Below are 21,939 nucleotides of genomic sequence, written 5' to 3'. Positions count from 1 at the left end.
CTCGGAGAACAACCACATGCTGTGTCAAAGCAGGAAACCTTTGCACTCGGCGTCCACGTCAGCAAGATTTGGCGTCTTTCACGATGATACCAAGGCGTCGCTCTCCACCGTCAGATCAGAACCCCACAAAAGGATTCTCAACCGTCGATAAATTCTTATCTGTAATTCATCAAGGCAGTAGATATGAAAGACCATATGAAAGTAGAGCTTTTCTTTCATTTCGTCTGAGACCAAACCCATACAGAGCTTTGTATCTCTACCTCCCTCTACTCTCTCTCTCTCTGAAGCTCGCACACTTTCTCTTTCTCTAAAAATCTCTCTGTGTGTCATCCACAAGAGCAGGTAAGCTTCCTGTGATGTTATTTGCTTTTGTTTAATTTATCACGCTGTTAGTATTTGCAAAACCCTAGTAGAGACCATGCAAAAACTCTTTGAGGATCTGGGTTTTTATGCTAATATCGGATTAATTATGACAACCCAGAAAGATCTGTTATTTGTGGATATGGTTTTGGATTAAAAATGCGATCTTTTATTGTATATTTGATATTGCGGTTTTGAATTTGATGATCTTTTATGATGGTTATATTGGCTTTTTCTTGATTATTTTATCTGTTTGGTTAAATGGATTTTTCTGGGTTTTGGTGAATCTAGGGTTTTGAAGCAACAATTGAGGTTTTTGTGATGGAAAATGGGGTTGAGATTGTTAATGGGTCTCAAGTGGGAGAGGAGAGTGTGGAAGTTGAGGTTTCTGAGGAGAGAATAGAGAAGAGGGTTGTGGTGGGCTCTGATGAATCAAAGGATTTGGATGGTGAAGAGGTTTTTGAGGAGGCAATGAGTACCCCAAGCTTTTTGCACGAGCAGGTGGCGGAGCCTGATTCTGGGTACGGTGTGTCTTGTGGTGGAGGTGGGAATGTTGAGGTGATTCCTGAATCCGTTTTGCAGGTGGTTGATGAGAATCCAAATGCTGGACACGAGGTTGAGAAGTTTGAGGAGGTGGTTCAATCTTTGGAGGCATCCGTGATTATTGAAGATAAGGTGGATGGTTTGGTTGGTGGGAGGAGTGTTGATGGGGTTGTGGTGGTGGATGGGATTGATGAGGGTGGGAATGAAAAGGAGGCACAGACTGATGAATTGAATGGATCGAGGGATCATGGGGGATTTGATAGTGGAGAAAATGGTGGAGAGGAGGTATCTGAGGTTGGTTGTGGCAGAGAGAAGGAAGTCTTGAAGGGTGAGGAAGAAGTGGACTTAAATTCTAGTCTAGTGATTGAAAACTCTGAAAATAAGGTTTTTGATCATGTTAATTTGGAGCATATTCCTATAGATGAAATATTAGAAAATGGAGGAGGTGATAAGGTTGGAGGAGTTGCTGATGCGTCTCTTCAAAAAACTGAATTACATAGGGAGATTCTAAATGAAGATGGTAATGGTGAGGAACTGAAGGGTGATAACTTGGATACTGAATGTCAAGACAATGAGAGCAGGGAGTTCAAAGATGCTAGAGCTGGAATTTTTTCAAGCCATGAGGATGATAGCAGTGATGAGGCAAGGGTCATCTCATCTCGTATGGATACAGAACATCAGGGTTGCAGGAATGGGGAAGCGAAAGATACTCAAGCTGGAGTTGATTCTGAGCGTCATGTGGAACCTTGTGAACTGAAAGAGACTTCAGTTGATCTGCATACATTTGCGGAGGAAAGTCCAGTGGTTTCAGTAATTGGAAGCTCGCCTTCTGCGGAATTATCTAGAACTGAAAATACTGATTATTTTCAGGATAATACAACTGATTTGAAAGCAGAGGATCATGAGGTTTCTGAACCTCAGCGTGCGGTTGAAAATGATCATGAAGTTCTTAACAACCACACGGTGGCTGACGAGACTATGATGAAGGAAGAAAATGCTGGGCAAGAGAAGCAAAGAACTCGAGTTAATGGAGAACAGGAGATACAGCCAGCACCAGAGCTTGATTCTTCACCTGGAAAATCTGCAACTGCTCCTCCTTCTCCTGCAGATCCTTCTAAACTTGGAATTGTTGCAAGACTATTGGCTCAGGAGACTATGCTGAAGGAAGAAAATGCTCGGCAAGAGAAGCTAAGAGCTCGAGTTTATGGAGAACGGGAGATACAGCCAGCACCACCAGAGCTTGCTTCTTCACCTGAAAAATCTGCAAATCCTGCTCCTCCTCCTGCGCGTCCTGCTGGTCTTGGACGTGCTGCACCACTACTGGAACCTGTATCTCGGGTGGTTCAGCAGGCTCGTGTGAACGGTAATGTATCTCAAATGCAAACACAACAAATTGAGGACCCCATTAATGGAGAGGCTGAGGAGTATGATGAGACTCGTGAACAACTCCAGATGATAAGGGTGAAATTTTTGCGCCTTGCACATAGACTCGGACAGACTCCCCATAATGTTGTTGTGGCACAGGTTTTGTACAGATTAGGATTAGCTGAGCAGCTCCGAGGGAGAAATGGGGGCCGTGTTGGTGCCTTTAGCTTTGATCGTGCAAGTGCAATGGCAGAGCAGCTTGAGGCAGCAGGGCAGGAACCCCTTGATTTCTCTTGCACAATTATGGTTCTTGGGAAGACAGGAGTTGGTAAGAGTGCAACCATCAATTCAATATTTGATGAAGTCAAGTTCAGCACTGATGCTTTTCAAATGGGTACAAAGAAGGTGCAGGATGTTGTGGGAACGGTGCAGGGTATTAAGGTACGGGTCATTGACACTCCAGGGCTTCTTCCTTCCTTGTCAGACCAGCGCCAAAATGAGAAGATCCTCCACTCTGTTAAGCGCTTTATTAAGACAACTCCTCCAGATATTGTATTGTATCTTGATAGGTTGGACATGCAGAGCAGGGATTTTAGTGATATGCCGCTCTTGCGCACCATTACTGAGATATTTGGACCATCAATATGGTTCAATGCAATTGTGGTTTTAACTCATGCAGCATCTGCTCCACCTGATGGCCCAAATGGTACTGCTTCTAGTTATGACATGTTTGTGACCCAACGATCTCATGTTGTCCAGCAAGCCATTCGTCAGGCAGCTGGAGATATGCGGCTTATGAATCCTGTTTCCTTAGTGGAAAACCACTCCGCCTGCAGAACAAATAGGGCTGGGCAGAGAGTGCTACCAAATGGTCAGGTTTGGAAGCCTCATTTGTTATTGCTCTCTTTTGCATCAAAGATTCTGGCCGAAGCAAACACACTTTTAAAGTTGCAAGATAGTCCTCCTGGAAAACCTTTTCCTAATCGAACAAGAGCTCCTCCTTTACCTTTCCTTCTCTCATCCCTTCTCCAATCAAGGCCACAGTTGAAGATGCCTGAGGAGCAGTTTGGTGATGAAGATGATTTAGATGATGATCTGGATGAGTCATCAGATTCGGATGATGAATCAGAATTGGATGAATTGCCCCCATTTAAACGTTTGACAAAAGCCCAGGAGGCAAGGCTCACTAAAGCTCAGAAGAAGGCGTATTATGATGAATTGGAATATAGGGAAAAGGTTTTTATGAAGAGACAGTTGAAGGAAGAGAAAAAGAGACGGAAGATGATGAAGAAAATGGCTGCTGCGGCAAAGGATCAGCCTAGTGACTTCAGCGAGAATGTAGAAGAGGAAAGTGGTGGAGCAGCATCTGTGCCAGTTCCCTTGCCAGATTATGCCTTACCTGCTTCTTTTGATTCTGATAATCCTTGTCATCGGTATCGCCATCTTGATTCATCCAACCAGTGGCTTATAAGGCCTGTTCTAGACACCCATGGTTGGGATCATGATGTTGGTTATGAAGGCATTAATGTGGAGAGATTGTTTGTGGTTAAAGACAAAATACCCTTATCTTTTTCTAGTCAGGTTACAAAGGACAAGAAAGATGCCAATGTCCAATTGGAAGTTGCCAGTTCAATAAAGCATGGTGAAGGGAAAGCAACTTCATTAGGTTTTGATATGCAGACTGTTGGAAAGGATTTAGCATACACTCTACGAAGCGAGACAAGGTTTAGTAATTTTAGGAAGAATAAGGCAACTGCTGGTCTCTCAGTTACTCTCTTGGGTGATGCCTTATCAGCTGGATTAAAACTTGAAGACAAATTGATTGCTAATAAACGGTTCCGGGTGGTTATGACTGGTGGTGCAATGACGGCTCGGGGTGATGTTGCTTACGGTGGTAGTTTGGAGGCCCAGTTGAGAGATAAGGATTACCCTCTGGGTCGTTCTCTATCAACTCTTGGGCTTTCTGTCATGGATTGGCATGGCGATCCTGCTATTGGTTGTAATATACAATCCCAGATCCCTATAGGGCGATCTTCAAATTTGATTGGGCGCATCAATTTGAATAACAGAGGGGCAGGACAAGTCAGCATTCGCTTAAATAGCTCGGAACAGATTCAAATAGCTTTGGTCAGCCTCATTCCTCTTTTCAGAAAACTATATGGTCATCTTGAACAATTGCAGTCTAGTCAATGATGTTATTAGGTTATACTGCAGCAGCTTCATGGTTATAGGAGATTACTTTACATGGCCATCTCTAATGGCATCCTCAAGAGTGAGTGCTCTCTTGGCCCCCAAAATAACTTTCCTCGAGTACAGTAATTTTAGCTTCTTCAGTTAGATATCCGCATTTGATGAATTTTGTTCTCTTTAAGCTACTGGACCAAGTATTGCAGCTTGTTCAATTATGATTTTGTCTTAATTATCTCTCTATTGGTGTGAAAATTCATTTATATTGACAGTGTCTAATAACTTGACCTGAACTTTTTTACATGTTAATCATGATCACCTTCTCTTGAAGTCCAGGATACGATTTCTTTTAATTTACTTTATTTTGTACTTTATGAGAATGTTAAAACAAAAGGATTTGTTATCTGTTGTTACAAGTGTTTCATCACTGAGGCGATTGGAAAATCAGTGTTATTGATACTGTTAACATGCTGAAGAGACGTGTATTCATTTGATTAAATGATAAATCTGTTTCTTCATTGCGTGCACAGAATTCTTGTTACTTGGAGTTGAGGGCATGTGCCTTCGTGACATTCTTAATCATACTCCTTCAAGGCAAGCTTTATTTCTTCTGGCATTTTAGAGGTTTACAGCTGTTGTATCTTTCAACTTATTTTTTGAATTCTTGTGTCCTTGAGAGTATGATACCCTTATCTGATTTATTAGTGTGGTGATTAGCATCAAATTGTACATTTTTGGAGTGGTGTTCCTCCATTGTGCAGATAGAAATTTGACCAATCATGTTCTCCGTCACCGCCAAAAACTTTCTTCAATAGGCCATAATGATGTGTCAAGCTGCTCTTTCATCCTCAACTGCCTATTGCCTTTGCGGATGCTGAAACAATTAGAAAGAACAAACGAATCCCTACTCCTCTAAAATGCCAATTCTAGCTGTCAATCCCCGTCTTTGTAGGTTAATCACTTCATCTTAATGACCCTCTATCTCTTATTCTTGGGTCAGAGATTTTTCAGCCTCAACTTTCTTGATGATGCAGCTCATGCCTCTTGTCGTTGGGCCTGTGTTTCTTCTTTTCATCAGGAGAATCTTGTGACCTCTTTTGATAAAACCTCCTTTTTCCTTGACACTGGTTAATTATTAGAGAAGGCCATTGGGTAGTCTCCAGCTGCTAGGTGCCAAAGATTACTCTTTATGAATGATGCATCCTGCAATTAATGTCTTCTTCTAGGCATTATTGGATTTAGGTGTGGCCTGAAGCGACCATAAGGGGGATGAGCTATGATACAAAGGGTCAAAATACTTGACATGCATGCTGCAATGTTCGAGGACCCTGGACCCCTTTATCTGTTTGCATTATAAGTGTGAATATCAGATAGTGATCCTTGTTGGAAATGACTTCACATGCTGTAACGATGCAAAATGGAAGCTTTTGTCTGTCATGCCAATCAAATTGATCAAATAGCATAAAAATAAAAATAGAACATGAATATATATATATATATATATATATATATATATATATATATATATATATATTCATGTTCTATTTTTATTTTTATGCATGAATCTGGATATTCATCTAGATCTCGAATCCAGATCTTTTATTGTTTTTTGTTTTTGTTTGTTTTGTTGTTGCATTATTATTTCATTTCAACCTAATGAAGGCATAGCGATCTGTAATGCTAGTAGTATTTATTGGTAGGGCTGGGCACGGGTCGGGGTGGGGCTGGTATCGGGTTTTTTCCCACCCGCCCCGCACCTTGCGGGTTTGGGATTTTCCAACCCGCCACCCGAGCCCAATGACCAAGACCTATGTGGGTTTGGGTATTGCGGTGCGGGTTTTGCGGGTTGGGTCGGGTTTATTGGCATGGTATTTTTGTAATTTATTTTATTCAATTTTTTGGGCTAGGCTCAAAAGGCCACACATATATGGGCTTTTTTTTTTCTTTTTTTTTTTTTTTTAATTATTTTTGAACCAGAATATGGGCTTTTTGTTGGGTCTAAGTCTAAAAAGCTACACCTATAATGATATTTTGGCTTTCAATCTTTCATAAAAATATGGTTAGCTTTCTTTTTTTTATCAAAAAGATTAGGAAAAAAACAAACCGAAAAATTACTTAACACCCATAGTTTATGGTTATATCAAAGCAACAATAAAAATTAATTACTTCAAACTCTAAGCAACAAAACCCAACAGAATGCAATTTCAAGTAAAATGGCTAATCATCTAGAATGCAACTTCAACTTCAAGTCCAATGGCTAATCATCTAGAATGCAACTTCAACTTCAACTTCAAGTCCAGAATGCAACTTCAACTTCAAGTTACTAATCATCCTCAAGTAAAATGCTGATGTTCTTCAAAGTTACTTCTATAAAGAATGAAAAAAAAAAAAAAAATTACAATATCAATTGAAACCGATAAATGAAATTTGTAAATAGCAAAATATATTAAGCAAACTAAAATGAATAAATGATCAAAAAACTGACCTGAATCGAGCTTATAACTTTTAGCATCATTAACTATATCTAAGTCAGAACTTAGGGGCATTGATCTTAACCAATTTTGTGAAGATATCAACGCTTTAACCGTACTTGGGGCCAATGAACTTCGAAAATGATCCAACACACGTCCTCCGGTGCTAAAGGCTGACTCTGAAGCAATTGTTGTAATGAGAATAGCCAACACATCTCGTGCTATTTTGGCAACTATTGGAAATTTGGTTGAGTTCACCTTCCACCAATTTAAAATATCAAAATTCGCATTTGCTTTTTCAACATCCTCCATCAAATATCGATAATTTCTGATTTGTTTTCAATATCACTTTTATAAGTTAGGTACTTATGAAACCTATTCATGAAGTAGAGGTTAGCATTTTCACTTTCTTCTATTTTCATTGAGGAACCTTGAGGCAATCCACTTATCCACTACTATGTGGAACTTGAGACGAACTCTCTCCAAAGTTGTAGTAATCATATAATTTGTTAAGGATGCACTTCATTTTTTTCTTCATTTCATTACATTTATCAACATCAAAAATATCTTTGAACCAATATTCTAATGACACCAACTTGGTTCGTGGATCAAGTATAACCGCAACAAACATCATTAAGTTAACCCTATCATTGTTCTCAAGATCCCCCCAATATTTATTGTACTTCGTCATCATCTTCTCTGCCATAGCACTCAATACATAATCACCATTATCAATATACTCTTGTAAATGTATTTGAATGCCACAAATTTTTTGAAAGTATATATTAGATGTACAATACAAAGACCCTGAAATTTGAATTGTGGCTTCATAAAAAAGTTTGAGAAACTTGAGAAAAATATTAATACGACTCCAATCAGCACAAGTAAGAGGTCCCAAACCATTTTTCTCATTCTCTTCCTCGGTCAATGTAGGCTTAAAATTCTTATCAAGCTCTTCCATAAGTTGGAAAGTAGCTCGACATTTTTCAGCACCTTTGAACATAAAAAATGTAGAGTTCCATCTAGTGGGAACATTAAGATACAACAAACCCTTGAAATCAACTTGTTCTCTTTCAATACAAGCCTTAAACTTGTCAAATCTTGTACGTGAAGACTTCACATACTTCATCGCACTTCTAATTCTCACAATGGAGTCATCAACCTCTTTCAAACCATTAGTCACAATAAAATTTAGTATGTGTGTACAACACCTGATATGCATAAACTGACTCTCTAATATGACGCCCTCCTTATTACTAGTTCTCTTCTTTACAAAATCCAAAGCAACATCATTGGTAGTAGCATTATCAACTGTGATAGTGAAAATGTTACGAATACCCCACTCAAGCATACACGACAAAATCTTCTCTCCAATGGTATTAACTTTGTGATTAGGAATTAAACAAAAGTTTAAAATTCTTTTGTGTAAGTTTCAATCACTATCAACAAAATGAGAGGTGATTACCATATAATTAAGGTTTTGAACCGAAGTCCATGTATCAGTGGTAAGACAAACCCGAACCCCAGTTGTCATAAATAGGGCTATTAAGAGAGCAAGCCGCTCGCAAGCGAGCTCGGGCTCGGCTCGCATAAGCTCGGTTCGTGCTTGATTCGAATATTAAATGAAACGTTTCGTGAACACGAATCCTAGCTCAAATATTAAACGAAGCTAGCTTTGCTCGACTCGGCCAAACTCGTGAGCAGCTCATATAAGCCTCGAATTGGTAGTTATTCACATAATTCCTCATATTAATATTAAAAATTGATGATCATTTTTTATTATAAAATGATGCATATCCTCTCTTTTCAAAACTAGGTGCCTTACTGTATTGACTCGGGCTCCATACTCCTCTAGCCAAATTAAGTAAATGCTCATATGCAAGTTGGCTTCTTGAGCTGTTTAAGAGTACCTTGAAGTTTAAATTTATAATAAAAAAATAAATTAAATAAAATATAAGAGCCAGCTTGTGAACTGGCTCGGCTCGGCTCGGCTTGACTTATTTTGAGCTCGAGCTTGAGCTCAATTTTTTGGCTCGTTCATAAGCTCGGCTCAAGCTCAAGCTCGAGCAAAATTTAAACAAGTCGAGCCCAAACAAGGGAAGCTCGCTCAAGCTCGGCTTGTTTACACCCCTAGTCATAAACATTGCCCTCAACTTTTCCTTCTCAGACAAGAAGAACTTAACACAATCCTTCATCACAGTATAACGAGAATGAATTGAAAACCTAGGCCCAACTATATTCATGAAATCCCGAAACCCTTCACCTTCCATAAACCTAAATGGCAACTTATCCTTAATTATCATCTTAGCAATTGCTTCCCTTATTTTCGCAGCATTGTATTTAGTAATCACCAAATTACCAACAGATCCTTCTCCCATTGCCATTTGGCCTTTCCTCTCACCTTCAAACTTAAAATCTTTATCAAACCTACCGGGATATTTTTGCAACTATTTCTTAAATGCCCAAGCATGGCATTTGTACCATGCTTTTTAGTGTGACAACTAAACAATTTGTTACAATACTTGCATTGTGATTTAGGATCCTTAAGATCACCCCTCCTAACTTGGTAAAATGTTCCCAAACCATTGATGTTTGCTCAAATTTTATAGGTTTTGGTGGGAGAGCTGAATTAGGGTTATGAATAGATGACACAGAACTAGAACCAACAGCACTACTTGAATGACCATCCATGAGTCTACAATAAGTGGGAAAAAAAAAAAAAATCAATACTGCATAATATTAGCATTTTTCAACATGAAATCAGTACTGCATAATCAAATCATTAGCATCTCATTTTTCAACATGAAATGAGAATTAGTATTGCATAATCAATCGGCATACAGTAAAGGCGAAACTAAATAATCAATCACCATATAAAAAATCCAACCCAACATAATCAGACCAAAAGGCACAAACGAAAATTCTTTACCTGAGGCCGAGGGGTGAGAGAATCAGCTTGATTCGGTACTTCAACAAAAACCTTAACAAGAAGCAAAACTGAAATCACTACTTCAACAAAAAATCGAACCCAACATAATCATACCATAAATTATTAACAACTAACAAGAATCCTCAACAAAAAGTTGCTTATCAAAATAAAACCCTAACAAGAAAATCAAACCTTAATAGCAATAGTGAGAGAGGAGCCGCGACAGAGAGATGAGCGGCGAGAGAAAGAGGAGCGGAGACGAGCCGTGAGGATTGAGGAGAGAGGAGAGGTGACGGTGAGAGAGACTTCGACAGTGAGAGTCGACGGTGAGAGGCGACGGTGAGAGAGATGAGAGGCGAGAGTGAGATGAGAGATCGAGAGGTGCGGTGCAGTTGCGTTGAGTGCTGGGTGAATGGCCGAATGGGTCTCCAGGGTTTTCAACTTTTTTGTGTTTTAGGTTAAGTGTGGGTAGGAGCGGGTCGGGGCGGATACCCGCATAGGAAAAATTAGTAAACCCGAAACCCGCCCCACCCCACACGGGTTGGATATTCCCAACCCAAACCCACAAAAATAAACACTAAACCCGCACGGGGCGGGGCGAGTCTGCGGGTTGGGAGGGTTTTTGCCCGGCCCTATTTAGTGGTAGAAGGCCTTGTCTAGTGATGGTCAATCACTTAACTTTTATAACAAAGTGATGATAACACGAATTTCACTTTTACAAATTAGAATGAGTGGTAGGCAAAATCATGTCATAGTTTGTCCTCAAAATTGCCCACAAGAACCATTCTTTAAAGGGTTGGGATTGATTGATTTCCCATAAAACCTTTTGAAAAAGAGGAGCTTTAGGCCTATTCTTCTTTAGCTTCAAATCAAGCTTGGACTTGATGCAGAGCTTTTTTGGTAGTAGGATGGTATGGATTATCAAGCTGGTGTAAAAAACAAAGAGAGCCTAACTCAAGATTGATTGGTATAGTTAAAATTTCTTTGTAATTCTCTATGGATGTCATGTAATTTGCGGTTAACAATTCTATTATTATGAGAAGGACAGTAAAACCTAAATCCTTTGGAGTTTACTGCGTAGCCAATAAAATGACCATTGGTTGTCCTTGGGTCTAATTTATCTAGTTTTGAATTATAAATCCTCACTTCAGCAGGACAACCCCATATATGTAAGTGATTTAAACTTGGTTTTCATCCATTCCATAATTCAAAAAGTGTCTTAGCAACAACCTTGGATGGGACTCGGTTTAATACATACACAGTAGTTTTTAAGGCTTCATTCCATAAGAATAAAAGTAGCTGAAAATTATTAAACATGCTCCTAACCATGTCCATAAGTGTGCAATTTCTTCACATGTTTAGACAACCCAAAGGAAGGGCACCCAAACGTACACCGTGTCACTTGACGAGATCCTGATCCATATATCAGAATATACTAGAGATACTTCTAGTATATTCTTCTCGAGATAGCTCTCACATTTAGGAAGAGGTGATTGACTTTGTTTATAGTAATTTCCAGACGGTCAATATTAGTAGATAAAAACAAATACAAAATTATGCTCATAAATTATGTAATCAAATCCAATAGAAAACACATGTATCCCACTTATGCAACTCCACAACAAGCCCAACAAAGCAGCACCCAAAAAAAAAAAAAAGGTGAAAAAAAAGCACTATGCTCTACTGGAGAGACTCCATTGTTACAGCTCAAAAAAATTTAAAAAAAAAAAAAAAAAAAGGTGGAAAATAAGCACTATGCTCTACTGGAGAGACTCCATTGTTACAGCTCAATAATGTATAGCCACAACATTGTACTCCACAATAGCGTCACCGCTTGTGAAATCAACAGAGTGTGTGTTTGCGATGGCAAATCCACGTGCCAATCGGAAAACACCAGTCCCGCCGATGATGGGCATCTCACGGACCTGCTGCAGAGCCGCATTTCTTCCCAAAATGGTAAGGCTGCTGGCGTTAAACTTCCCAGTAGTGAATACAACGGTCATGGCTACAAGTAGACCCAGTTCTTGCTGGCAAGCCGACCCATAGAGCCCCTGTGCCCGACCCACGAGTCCAGAAGTGGGCTCGGGTCCTTCCGTCAGTGGGTCATCAAAAATGAAAACACCTCCAAAAAAGGTGGGCGATTTGTCGGTGTTTGGTGCTTGGGCTACTTGCACTGCACTCGGCTGTTTCCCCGATAGCGTGTCATGGAAGTAAAAATGGAGGCGGGAGACCGTCTGTTTGGAGGTTTGGAGGTTTTGGAGCCATTCGTCAACTTCTTTGGGCTCTGCAACGGTGCTCTGCAGTACCAATTGAATCGCCATGGCTGTTGAGACAAGCAGTAGAATTAATGGAGCTGCCTTTGCCATTCCCATTCCCTCTCTCACTCACACATTAGAAGGTGGGAGGATCTTTATAGCGGACGAATTATGATCATCATTTTTGTCTATTTAGCTTTTGTTTTGGCAAATGTTATTATGGTGTTGGTGATGATCATTCATCAACTACCTTTTCGTAGAGATAGATGTGATTGCGTTAGCAGCCCGTGAAAAATGCAGATTGACAAGTGTGGAGATGGTGGAAAGAACAGTAAGATGTGCATGCATTATCATATTTCTTTTTGTTTTAATTTCCCTAATATTGAATACAAACACACACACACACACATATATATATATATATATATATATATATGGGAAAATCCACTTTACCCTCTGAAGTTTCAGGAGTTTTTTAATTTGAACCCAAAAGTTTAAAAAGTGGCAATGTAACCCCCAATGTTTCAAAAATTTTCAATTTAAACATTCCGTTACAATTTCCGTTAAATTGGACGGAAATTTTTTTTAAAAAAGCCTGAGGGTAATTATGTAATTTTAGAGATTTCCATCAAATTTAACGGAAATTATTAACGGAATGTTTAAATTGAAAATTTTTGAAATATTGGGGGATACATTGTCACTTTTTAAACTTTGGGGTTCAAATTGAAAAACTCCTGAAACTTCAGGGGGGTAAAGTGGATTTTTCCCATATATATATATATATATATATATATATATATTTTTTTTTTTCTTTCTTTCTTTCTTCTGTCTCTGTTTCTTTGTAAGAAAGAACATTGATCAAAAGCTTAATTATTAAATTAACATTTTTACAATTTTTTTGTAATTTTTTTTTAATTAAAATGGAAAATGAATGACGAAAACAAAGTTCTAATTCATAACTTTTGTTTTGATATTACGTTAAATTACCACTTATTTTAAAAGTTTAAATTGATAAAAATGATTGAATTTAATTATTTAATAATAGTTTAACCAAATACAACTTAAAAGAATAGAACAACTATGCTTGATAGTCTTTATTGGGGGATAAAATAATTAGGGAAAAGTATGTATACCATGCTTAAACTATCACATAATTTGCAATGTCTCTCAAAAATAAAGATTGCATCGATGTCCTCTCCAAACTACTGAAAATTTAAAAGAGCCTTAATGTTTCAATCTTTTGGTATGGCAAAACAACTTCTTTAACATCAAAAACTTTTCAGGAAGATGTACATATAGCGCCATGACTCTTGCACATGGGGAGGGACGACACTCACTGTAAAAGAAATTTTGGTCATACGGATGAATGGCTGGATCCAATGGATGAAGGGTTTAGATTGTATCATGTTATTAAAATCTTAAAACTCTCTCATTCTAGTAGCCACCACCATCCTCATGACTGCTTCACCGCTAGTGGCCATAGGAGTGGTTTGGTCACCCTTAATTGGCCTTTGAAAATAAGTTTGGAGTTGTAGGCTAGGAAGAGTCGGAAGTAACAAACTTGGAGTCGAGCATGCGGAGATTGAAGGCATAGATATATTTCATTTTTTCTTAGTTTGGTGTATCTTATTAATTGTGTATGTTGAGAAAACAAAATGGTAAGATTTTAATCCTCCCTCATAGAATTACCTTAATTAGATATGTAAAGCACCATGTCCCATGGTCTTGTCCATCAAAGCACAAACTATTTTGAATGTCTCATATTATTTTCCGAAAATCCGTAATTAGATCGAAAACACATGCAAAACAAGTTCGACAAAGCAAAGCAAAACAAAACATATTAGGAAACACATTTGGTGCAGAAATGAACTGCAAGCGCAATATTTTTATTATATGCCCCTCAGAAGAGACTCCATTATATTATTGCTTAGTAATGTATCGCTACAACACTGTACTTGAGAATACCGTTACTGGAGGTAACATTAAGAGAATGTGCCTTCGCGATCACAAATCCACGTGCCAATCGAAAATCTGTTGTAATTGTGTGTTACAGACACTTGTTTTCAACTCATTATTTTCTTTGACTTTAAGATTAAATTTCTTATTGACCGTTTGCAATCTCTTAAACTTTTTACCTTCTAATCATGAGTTTTAATGAGAGAAAAATCAGCTTTATAGTTTTGACGGTTGGGATTAATTCTCAGGTATTTTGACATTTTATTAACAAGTTTTACGTTTCTACCTTTGGGTCATTAACAAGTTTTATTCCTCCTAAAGTGTTTTGACCGCTTGGTCATAAATCCCAATAGATGACCGTTTGGAGCATAAATTACATTCATTGCTTTCAATGGATATTATTATGGATTCTTCCTGCTAAGCCAACTATTAGGGGTGTCAATATGATTACGGTTTGCAGTTATTGCCAATAACCACTAACCATAACCGCCTTAACGGTTAGTAGATTTCACTAACCGCAACCGTTAACCGCTAGGCTGTTAGCGGTTAGCTACTAACCACCGGTTAGCGGTTAGTGAAATAAGTAACCGCCCGCTAATCGCTTTTTCAAAATTGGGCTTTTTTTTTGAGGTTTTTTGGTTTTTTTTTGGGCCTTTTTGGGGTTTTTTTTTTTACTACTGTAGCATTTTTTACCCTTATTTGTTTTTTGTATTTTTAGTGTATTCTTAGGCCCAGTTGCTATAAAAAGAGCCCATATTGAAAAATAAAAAATATTTGACCCCAAATTTACATTTACTTGTACTTAATCATAACTGGTTAACTTTTTTTTTTTTTTTTTTTTTTTTTTTTTTTTTTTTTAAAAAAAACACACACACAACATATATATATATATATATTCCAACACAACATATAAAAAAAGTTCAACACAACTGTCACAACATATAAAAAAAGTTTTTAATACAACATATAAAAAAAGTTCAAATAAAACATATGATATATATAATTATATGTATTATTTGTTATTATCTAATCATAAGATTTAATGATCAATTCATCATGTGATATAATCATATCAATTATAGTGATAATATTACTAAAATTAGAATGATAATACATTAATACTTCAATTGTGTTTATAAGTAACACATTGTTTAATCCAATGTCAATTACTTAATTTGATATTATACGAATCACATTATTATTGTACATTAATAATATGATTCACTTGAATAAAGTATTTGAATTGTCATTAATGAATCATATGATTAAGTATTGATATTATACATTTATATTATTCATATGCATATATGTATAATTATAATTTATAACATATATAGACTTATAAGTTTATAACATATATTGGAACTAAGTCTCTAGGTACTTAAGTGTTGTATTAGTATAAATTGGTATACTTATAATTTATGTCATATTATATATGTATAATTTGTTATTATATAATCATATAAATTAGAATAATACATTTATACTTCAATTGTGATTATAAGTAACAAATTATTGAATCTAATGCCAATTACTTAATTTGATATTATACGAATTACATTATCATTGTACATTAATAATATGATTAACTTGAATAAAGTATATGAATTGTCATTGAATCATATGATTAAATATTGATCTTATACATTTATATTATTTATATGCATATATGTATAATTATAATTTATAACATATATAGATTTATAAGTTTATAACATACATTGGAACTAAGTCTCTAGATACTTAATCGTTGTATTAGTATGAATTGGTATACTTAGTTATGTCATATTATATATGTATAATTTGTTATTATGTAATCAAATGATTTAATGATTAATTTATTATATGATATAATCATATAAATTATAGTGATAATATATTAATACTCAAATTATGATTTAATTATTTAAAATTTTTTTTTTGTGATTTAATGATCAAGTGATTATGTTATATGTATAAATATTGTTATAATTATAATTATAAAAATATATTATATAAAAAGGCGATTAGCGGTTATGGTTAGTAAACCCAATAACTTCTAACCGCTAGGCTGTTATAGCGGTTAGGTAGTTGGCGGTTAATGCAGTTAAACGGTTAATGGTTATAGTAGTTAGCAGTTAGCGGGCGGTTAGAAACTGCCCCCATTGACACCCCTACTAACTATCATGTCTATATATGACACACCACGAGTACTTGGGATATATATATATATATATATATATATATATATATATATATATATATATATATTATTTTTTTTTTATTTTTTTATGATATTGCTCTAAAAAATAATGAGATTATTTTCACAAAGGAAGATTAAAGGGTTGTTCTATTAATCTTCGTTCTTGAAAGTGCATCTTTAACGAAAATAGACGCTATAGTCTAATCTTGAGAGGTTGCGTGTCAAGAGATCCGATCGTACCGAGTTCTATACTCCGGGAGGCACGAATCAACTTTTAAGGACAACGCTCTTATGTGATTATATAGCATTGTGAGATATTTCCGTACTTTACTTTTCATCTCTTATAATTTATTTATTTTATTATTAATTTTCATATTGTAATTATTTTATATCAATGAGAATTTGTGTACCATTCAAATTTATTTCCAACAAAAACACCAGTCCCACCAATTATTGGCATCTCACTTGGCGGATGCAGAGCAGAATTTGTGCCCAAAATGGTGAGGCTGCTGCCATTGAACTTCCCAGTTGTGAAAACAAAGTTGATGGCCAGAAGTAGAGCAAGTTCTTGCTGGTCAGCTGACCCATAGAGCCCCTGAGCTCTACCCACGGGCCTGGAAGTGGGCTCAGGGCTTTCTGTTAGTGGGTCATCAAAAATAAAAACTGATCCAAAGAAGGTGAGTGATTTCTTCGTGGTTGACGCTTGGGCAGTGACGGAGTTAGCTATTTAATATTGGGGGTGCCGCTAAAATTTTTTTTTGTGTCCTAAAAATTTTTTTACCTTAAAAATTTGGTAATTCACACAATATATGCATCACAAAAAATATTTATAAAAATTCATAAATATGTGCTGAAATTGATATATTAAAAATGTAATATGTCGATACTATATCAAAAAGATAGAAATATATATAAAAAGAAAGTGTCTAAAACTGCACTTTACAGTCTCTGGCCATAATCACTCTAAGAAAAACAAGGAAAATTTGATCAACTACACATCATTGAGATATTACATCAAACATGTGATGTGTGTTAAGTTTGAGGGTGCCGTGGGTTTAAAAAAAAAAAAAATTTAAATCCTTGGGGGTGCCGTGGCACCCCAAGTTACCAGGTGGCTCCGCCACTGCCCTTGGGCTACTTGTACTGCACTTATGTTTTTCTACGATAGTGTGTCGTGAAGGTAAAAATGGAGGCGGGTCACCTTGTGTTTGGCATAATGAAGGTTTTGGAACCATTCATCATCATCTTCAACGATGCTGTGCACCAATGGCATGGCCATGGCTAGTGAGAAGAGCAGAAGTACAGCTAGCTTTGCCATTTCCCGTTTCAATGGGGCTAGGGAGTAGGGAGGGAGGGTCTTTATGGAGGGAATAATCAGCATCATTTTTGTCTCTATTTTAACTTTTGTTTTGGTCATGCAATTATAATATTCTCGTTGTTGGTGGTGACCAACTACCTTAATTATAATGAAAATGTAGATTGACATGCATGTGTGGTGATGGCGGGAAGCATATACAATAGCATCCAAGAACAATTCCTCTACCAGTGGGCCCCTGGCCCAAGATAGAAGCCAACAAGGCCTATATGGCGGCGACACTGCACACGTGCAAGCTAGTTAGGTCCAATCGGGCCTCGGGAGAGTCCAACAACTCATAGAGTCTAGTATTGTTTATTGGGAATTGATTCGCTTTCTTAGCGCGAAATTCGCAGGGTTTGGCATAATCATCTATCTAACAACCCCCGCTTTAGTCTATATTCGAGGTAGAATATCAAACAACACCACACTTCGGCACACCGTGCCAAGCCTTACCTCTATATAATTGTAGCAGGTGGCATTTAATTCTACATTAAGCCAGAACCGTATCACGACGACAAGTAAGACATAACATGATATTAATGTGATTTGTCAAGATTAGAGATCAAACACCATGTTCAATTAGAACAGCGCTCAATAGTAAGGAACACTTAGCAGGACCCATGTAGAGAAAAGAGAGTCCATGACGTGAAGAAATTATATTCCATTCATTCTATCATTGTAGACAATAATATTCTAATGAGCTTACCATTCTTCTTTCCTAAAAAATTACTGACTTAAGCATCAGAGTGTCTTCTATCGGTATACCTAATAAGGTCACTCGTACTTATTTTTTCTTTTTGCAAGTTCTGCTAGCTTGAAGTACGGTGTCCAATTAACTGGTTCTTCAATTATTTTTCAGTGTCAATCTCATCTAGACAATTAAATTTATGAAATTTCACTTGCAACTAGATTAAGTATTATAATATTAATTAAATTATTCTTTTAATTACCTTAAGTTTTTAAAACTAGCAATAAGATAAGTAATGATTTAACAACGCAACTTTAATTACTGTTAAATTTTGCAATCAAAACCTACCATTTTGTTTGTTTTTGTTTTTATTTTTCCCGAGTATTGAATACTTCTTCTTTGGCCAGAAGAATATTAAATAGAACTTAAATTGGAAGAATATTGTATCAACCATGTGTCGTAGTTCACATGCATATGCTTCCTCAGGGTTTTGACTTGAAGTCACTTCTTTGCTTTAATTTTGTTTCCTCTATTATTTTCCACCTACCATATCCATTATCCACACTAATTTAGGGCTGCAAATGTTTCTCGCCGTTTTGAAATGTGCAAAAGATGAACAGAAGAGTTAAAAGTTATGACAATGAGCAGGCCATTAATGTGATTATATTATGCCAAGATAGCCTGTCTAGCATCAATAATTTTTTCAGGAAAATGTATAGCCAATTGGACCGAACATTTAGAATCAGCTGAGAAAAAAAAAAAAAAAAAAAAATCACTGGTACCAACTACAACAATGTATCCGTAATGGAAGCATTTTCATTTTTTTAAAAAAATAAATTTTATATAGTTCGTAAAAATTAAGAGCGGAAAATACCCTCCTTTAATCCCCTCCCCCTTTCCCCATGTTATTATCTAAAAAAAAAGAAAACCTAAAACAACCTACTGGCAAGCCTCACTAAAGACACAGGCACAACATGCAGTTTAAAAATTGGAAGCGCAACCCTAGCCTATGTAAAAGTAGGTCTGTATTATTGTAAATTAAGTTTTGAAATATTAATTAAATTTTAGTTTTTTAGAATTATTTTTCGGTTTGCTTATTGAGACATGACTTTTTCTTCTATATTTGTTTTTTTTTTTTTTTTTTGAATATCCTTTCAAATCTTCAAGTCTTAGTTTTTACTACTATCATACGCTGTCAGAACAATCATAGTTCTGCCTGGCATCAATAGGTATCAACTCAAAAAATAAGGTGTCTTTTAAAATTACTACTTGATCAACATTCAATAGTGATTAATCACAAGTCCAAATTTTAAAAGCCACTATTATTTTTGGAGTGACACAAAATGAATTTCTAGCATTATTCATATATATAAATTTTGTTCTTAGTTTAGTGCATCTTATTATTATTATTTTTGAATAAAGTTTAGTGTATCTTATTAATTAAGTGTGTATGTTGAGAAACCAAAATGGTAAGATTTTAATGGATTGGAATCCACTAGAATTCCTTTTAAATTTGAAATTCTCGAATTCATAAATCTTAGCCATCCATCTTATTTAAGCGTCTAAAATAAGCCAATGCCAGCTTCAGTTTCCAACAAGTACGCGATCAACCTTTCTTCCGGTTGCCATCATCCGCCTAATGTGCTACTGTTTTTTGGCTTTTCGGTTTTTTTTGCTTTCATTTTCCTTGTATTTTTCGGTTTCTGTTGTTTTTTTCCTGTTATTTGTTCCTTATTTTATATTTCCCGTTGTTTTATTGCTTCTAATAAGGCTCTGTTCTCTTGTTGATCCGTGAGGTATTTTTGTTTATGGTCCAAACCCTTGGGTTGTGGATGAGATCTATATTCTAGCTTTTGGGTCGAGAAGGAAGAGTTTCGGAATGAGGTTTTTTTACTCCCAGGTCGAGGAATAAAAGCTACTTATGCATTGGAATGAGTTCTGGAGCAGATTTGTTGTTATATCTGAATATTAGTCATGGGTTAGTGGATCTTGTTTGAGATTAGGATGTTGTAATATTTGTTACAAACATTCATTTTAAGTCATTTGGAAATGTTTTATCATTTGATAATATCTTTTTAAAGGTTTTTATGAGAAATAAAAATCATCTTTAACCATTTTGATTTATAACCGTTTGTATTTATTACTTGGTTATAAGATATAATTTTTATGACCGTTAGTATTTATTACTTGGTTATAAGATATAATTTTTATGACCGTTTGTATTTATTACTTGGTTATGAGTTATTAAATAAAAATTAGTTTTAATTGATTTTTACCGTTTTGACCGTTAGTCTTTAAAAGTTTTATTGTAGTTTGACCATTTTGTTATTAACAAATGTTTTACCCTTTTTGGTGTTATGACCATTTGGACATTATAAAAAGAAAAGAAAACATCCACAATCCCATGGTAGAGTGAGCTTGCAACAAGAAAGAAAGAAAGGCAAACTTATTTTCTTTATAAAAGAGTTTTGTCCTATTTTAGAAGATCAATTGCATAGAATTATATTCTATTCAATTTCTATTTTCTCTTTGCGGTTTTTTTTTTAAGAAGATCAAAGGGTTGTTCTACTAGTCTTCGTTATTGGAAGTGCGTCCTTAACGAAGGTAGACGCTATAGTCTAATCCTGGGAGGTTGCATGTCAAAGGATCCGATCGCACCGAGTTATACACTCCGGGAGGCACGAATCAACCTTTAAGGACAACGCTCTTGCGTGATTCTATAGCACATTGTGAGATCTTTCCATACTCTACTTTTCATCTCTTGTATTTTATTTATTTTATTGTTAATTTTTAGATTGCAATGATTTTATATCAATGAGAATTTGTGCACCATCCAAAATTATTTCCAACAATCTTAAAGGTTGATTATGATGGTTGCACAAATATTTTGATTAGTATCATAACAATAGTATTTAAACTTATGAGAAGTCAAATACTATAAGAGTTTGCGGTATGCAATTCACATATGAGAAAGATGAAATCAAATATTGAGTGGAAAGATTTTGTATTCATTTATCAAAAAAAAAAAGAATTTAATTTCATGTGTAGTTATTGAAAATGAAAACATTTTTGATTGAAAGAGTTTTCAATTATTTGAACTCAATTTATTGATTGTCAAATAATCTTTTATTGTTGAGTTACTATTCTTACAATAAAAAGAGTTAAGCCCTTTATGATTTTTTTTTGAACTTAGCATTTTATGTTGTGTTGTGCTAAGCTTACCGGAAAACATCCATGTAGATTAATAATAATTACAATGAATAGTTACTCATGGTGTGATGGAAAAAAATACATAGGAATTACTAATTGTGTGCAGAGAATACAATTTTGTTGAAGCTTCTAGCAGATAAGCATAACATAGGAGAAAGAGACGTGGTGTGTGCATTGAGTCGATCGGTTCTTACGACACCTAGTTGGTGTGTGATAATGACAATCTATTTTGGAAGATCTTGGAGTAAAGCTGTTGGCTCCGCTGTGAGTTTTAAACTTTGACTCATAGGTCTTATTTTTTAAGACATAATATACATTTCATTTATTAAAATGGAAAAAATTCAAGTTATGAAGGTGCTCCTTAATTGAATTAAAGCTAGTGCAAAATTTTATAATTATATGAATTTTATATATGATAAGTGGTGGCTTCTATTAA

The 21,939-nt window shown here is 35.8% G+C and overlaps 1 protein-coding gene and 2 pseudogenes across 1 annotated transcript; 1 reads left to right on the top strand and 2 right to left on the bottom strand.

Moving 5' to 3' along the window:
• The first annotated feature begins 202 nt into the window (after positions 1–202).
• On the top strand, positions 203–4,696 carry LOC132178530 (translocase of chloroplast 120, chloroplastic). The gene is made up of 2 exons (XM_059590971.2): positions 203–342; positions 652–4,696. Exon 2 carries the CDS (start codon positions 682–684, stop codon positions 4,459–4,461), a length of 3,780 nt encoding a protein of 1,259 aa, XP_059446954.1. The 5' UTR covers positions 203–342; positions 652–681; the 3' UTR covers positions 4,462–4,696.
• Positions 4,697–11,602: 6,906 nt separating this feature from the next.
• LOC132167579 (dirigent protein 23 pseudogene) lies at positions 11,603–12,269 on the bottom strand (annotated as a pseudogene).
• Positions 12,270–14,037: 1,768 nt separating this feature from the next.
• LOC132174730 (dirigent protein 23 pseudogene) lies at positions 14,038–17,566 on the bottom strand (annotated as a pseudogene).
• Positions 17,567–21,939: the final 4,373 nt, after the last annotated feature.

Source organism: Corylus avellana, chromosome 2, assembly GCF_965113065.1.
Source record: "Corylus avellana chromosome 2, dhCorAvel1.hap1.2, whole genome shotgun sequence".
Lineage (NCBI taxonomy): Eukaryota > Viridiplantae > Streptophyta > Magnoliopsida > Fagales > Betulaceae > Corylus > Corylus avellana.
Note: the sequence above shows the minus strand (reverse complement) of the source record. Positions and strands in the feature narration are given on the sequence as shown.

What these genes read in the sequence shown, in the direction of transcription:
- LOC132178530 (XM_059590971.2), top strand. Translation starts at nt 682, where the DNA reads ATGGAAAATGGGGTTGAGATTGTTAATGGGTCTCAAGTGGGAGAGGAG.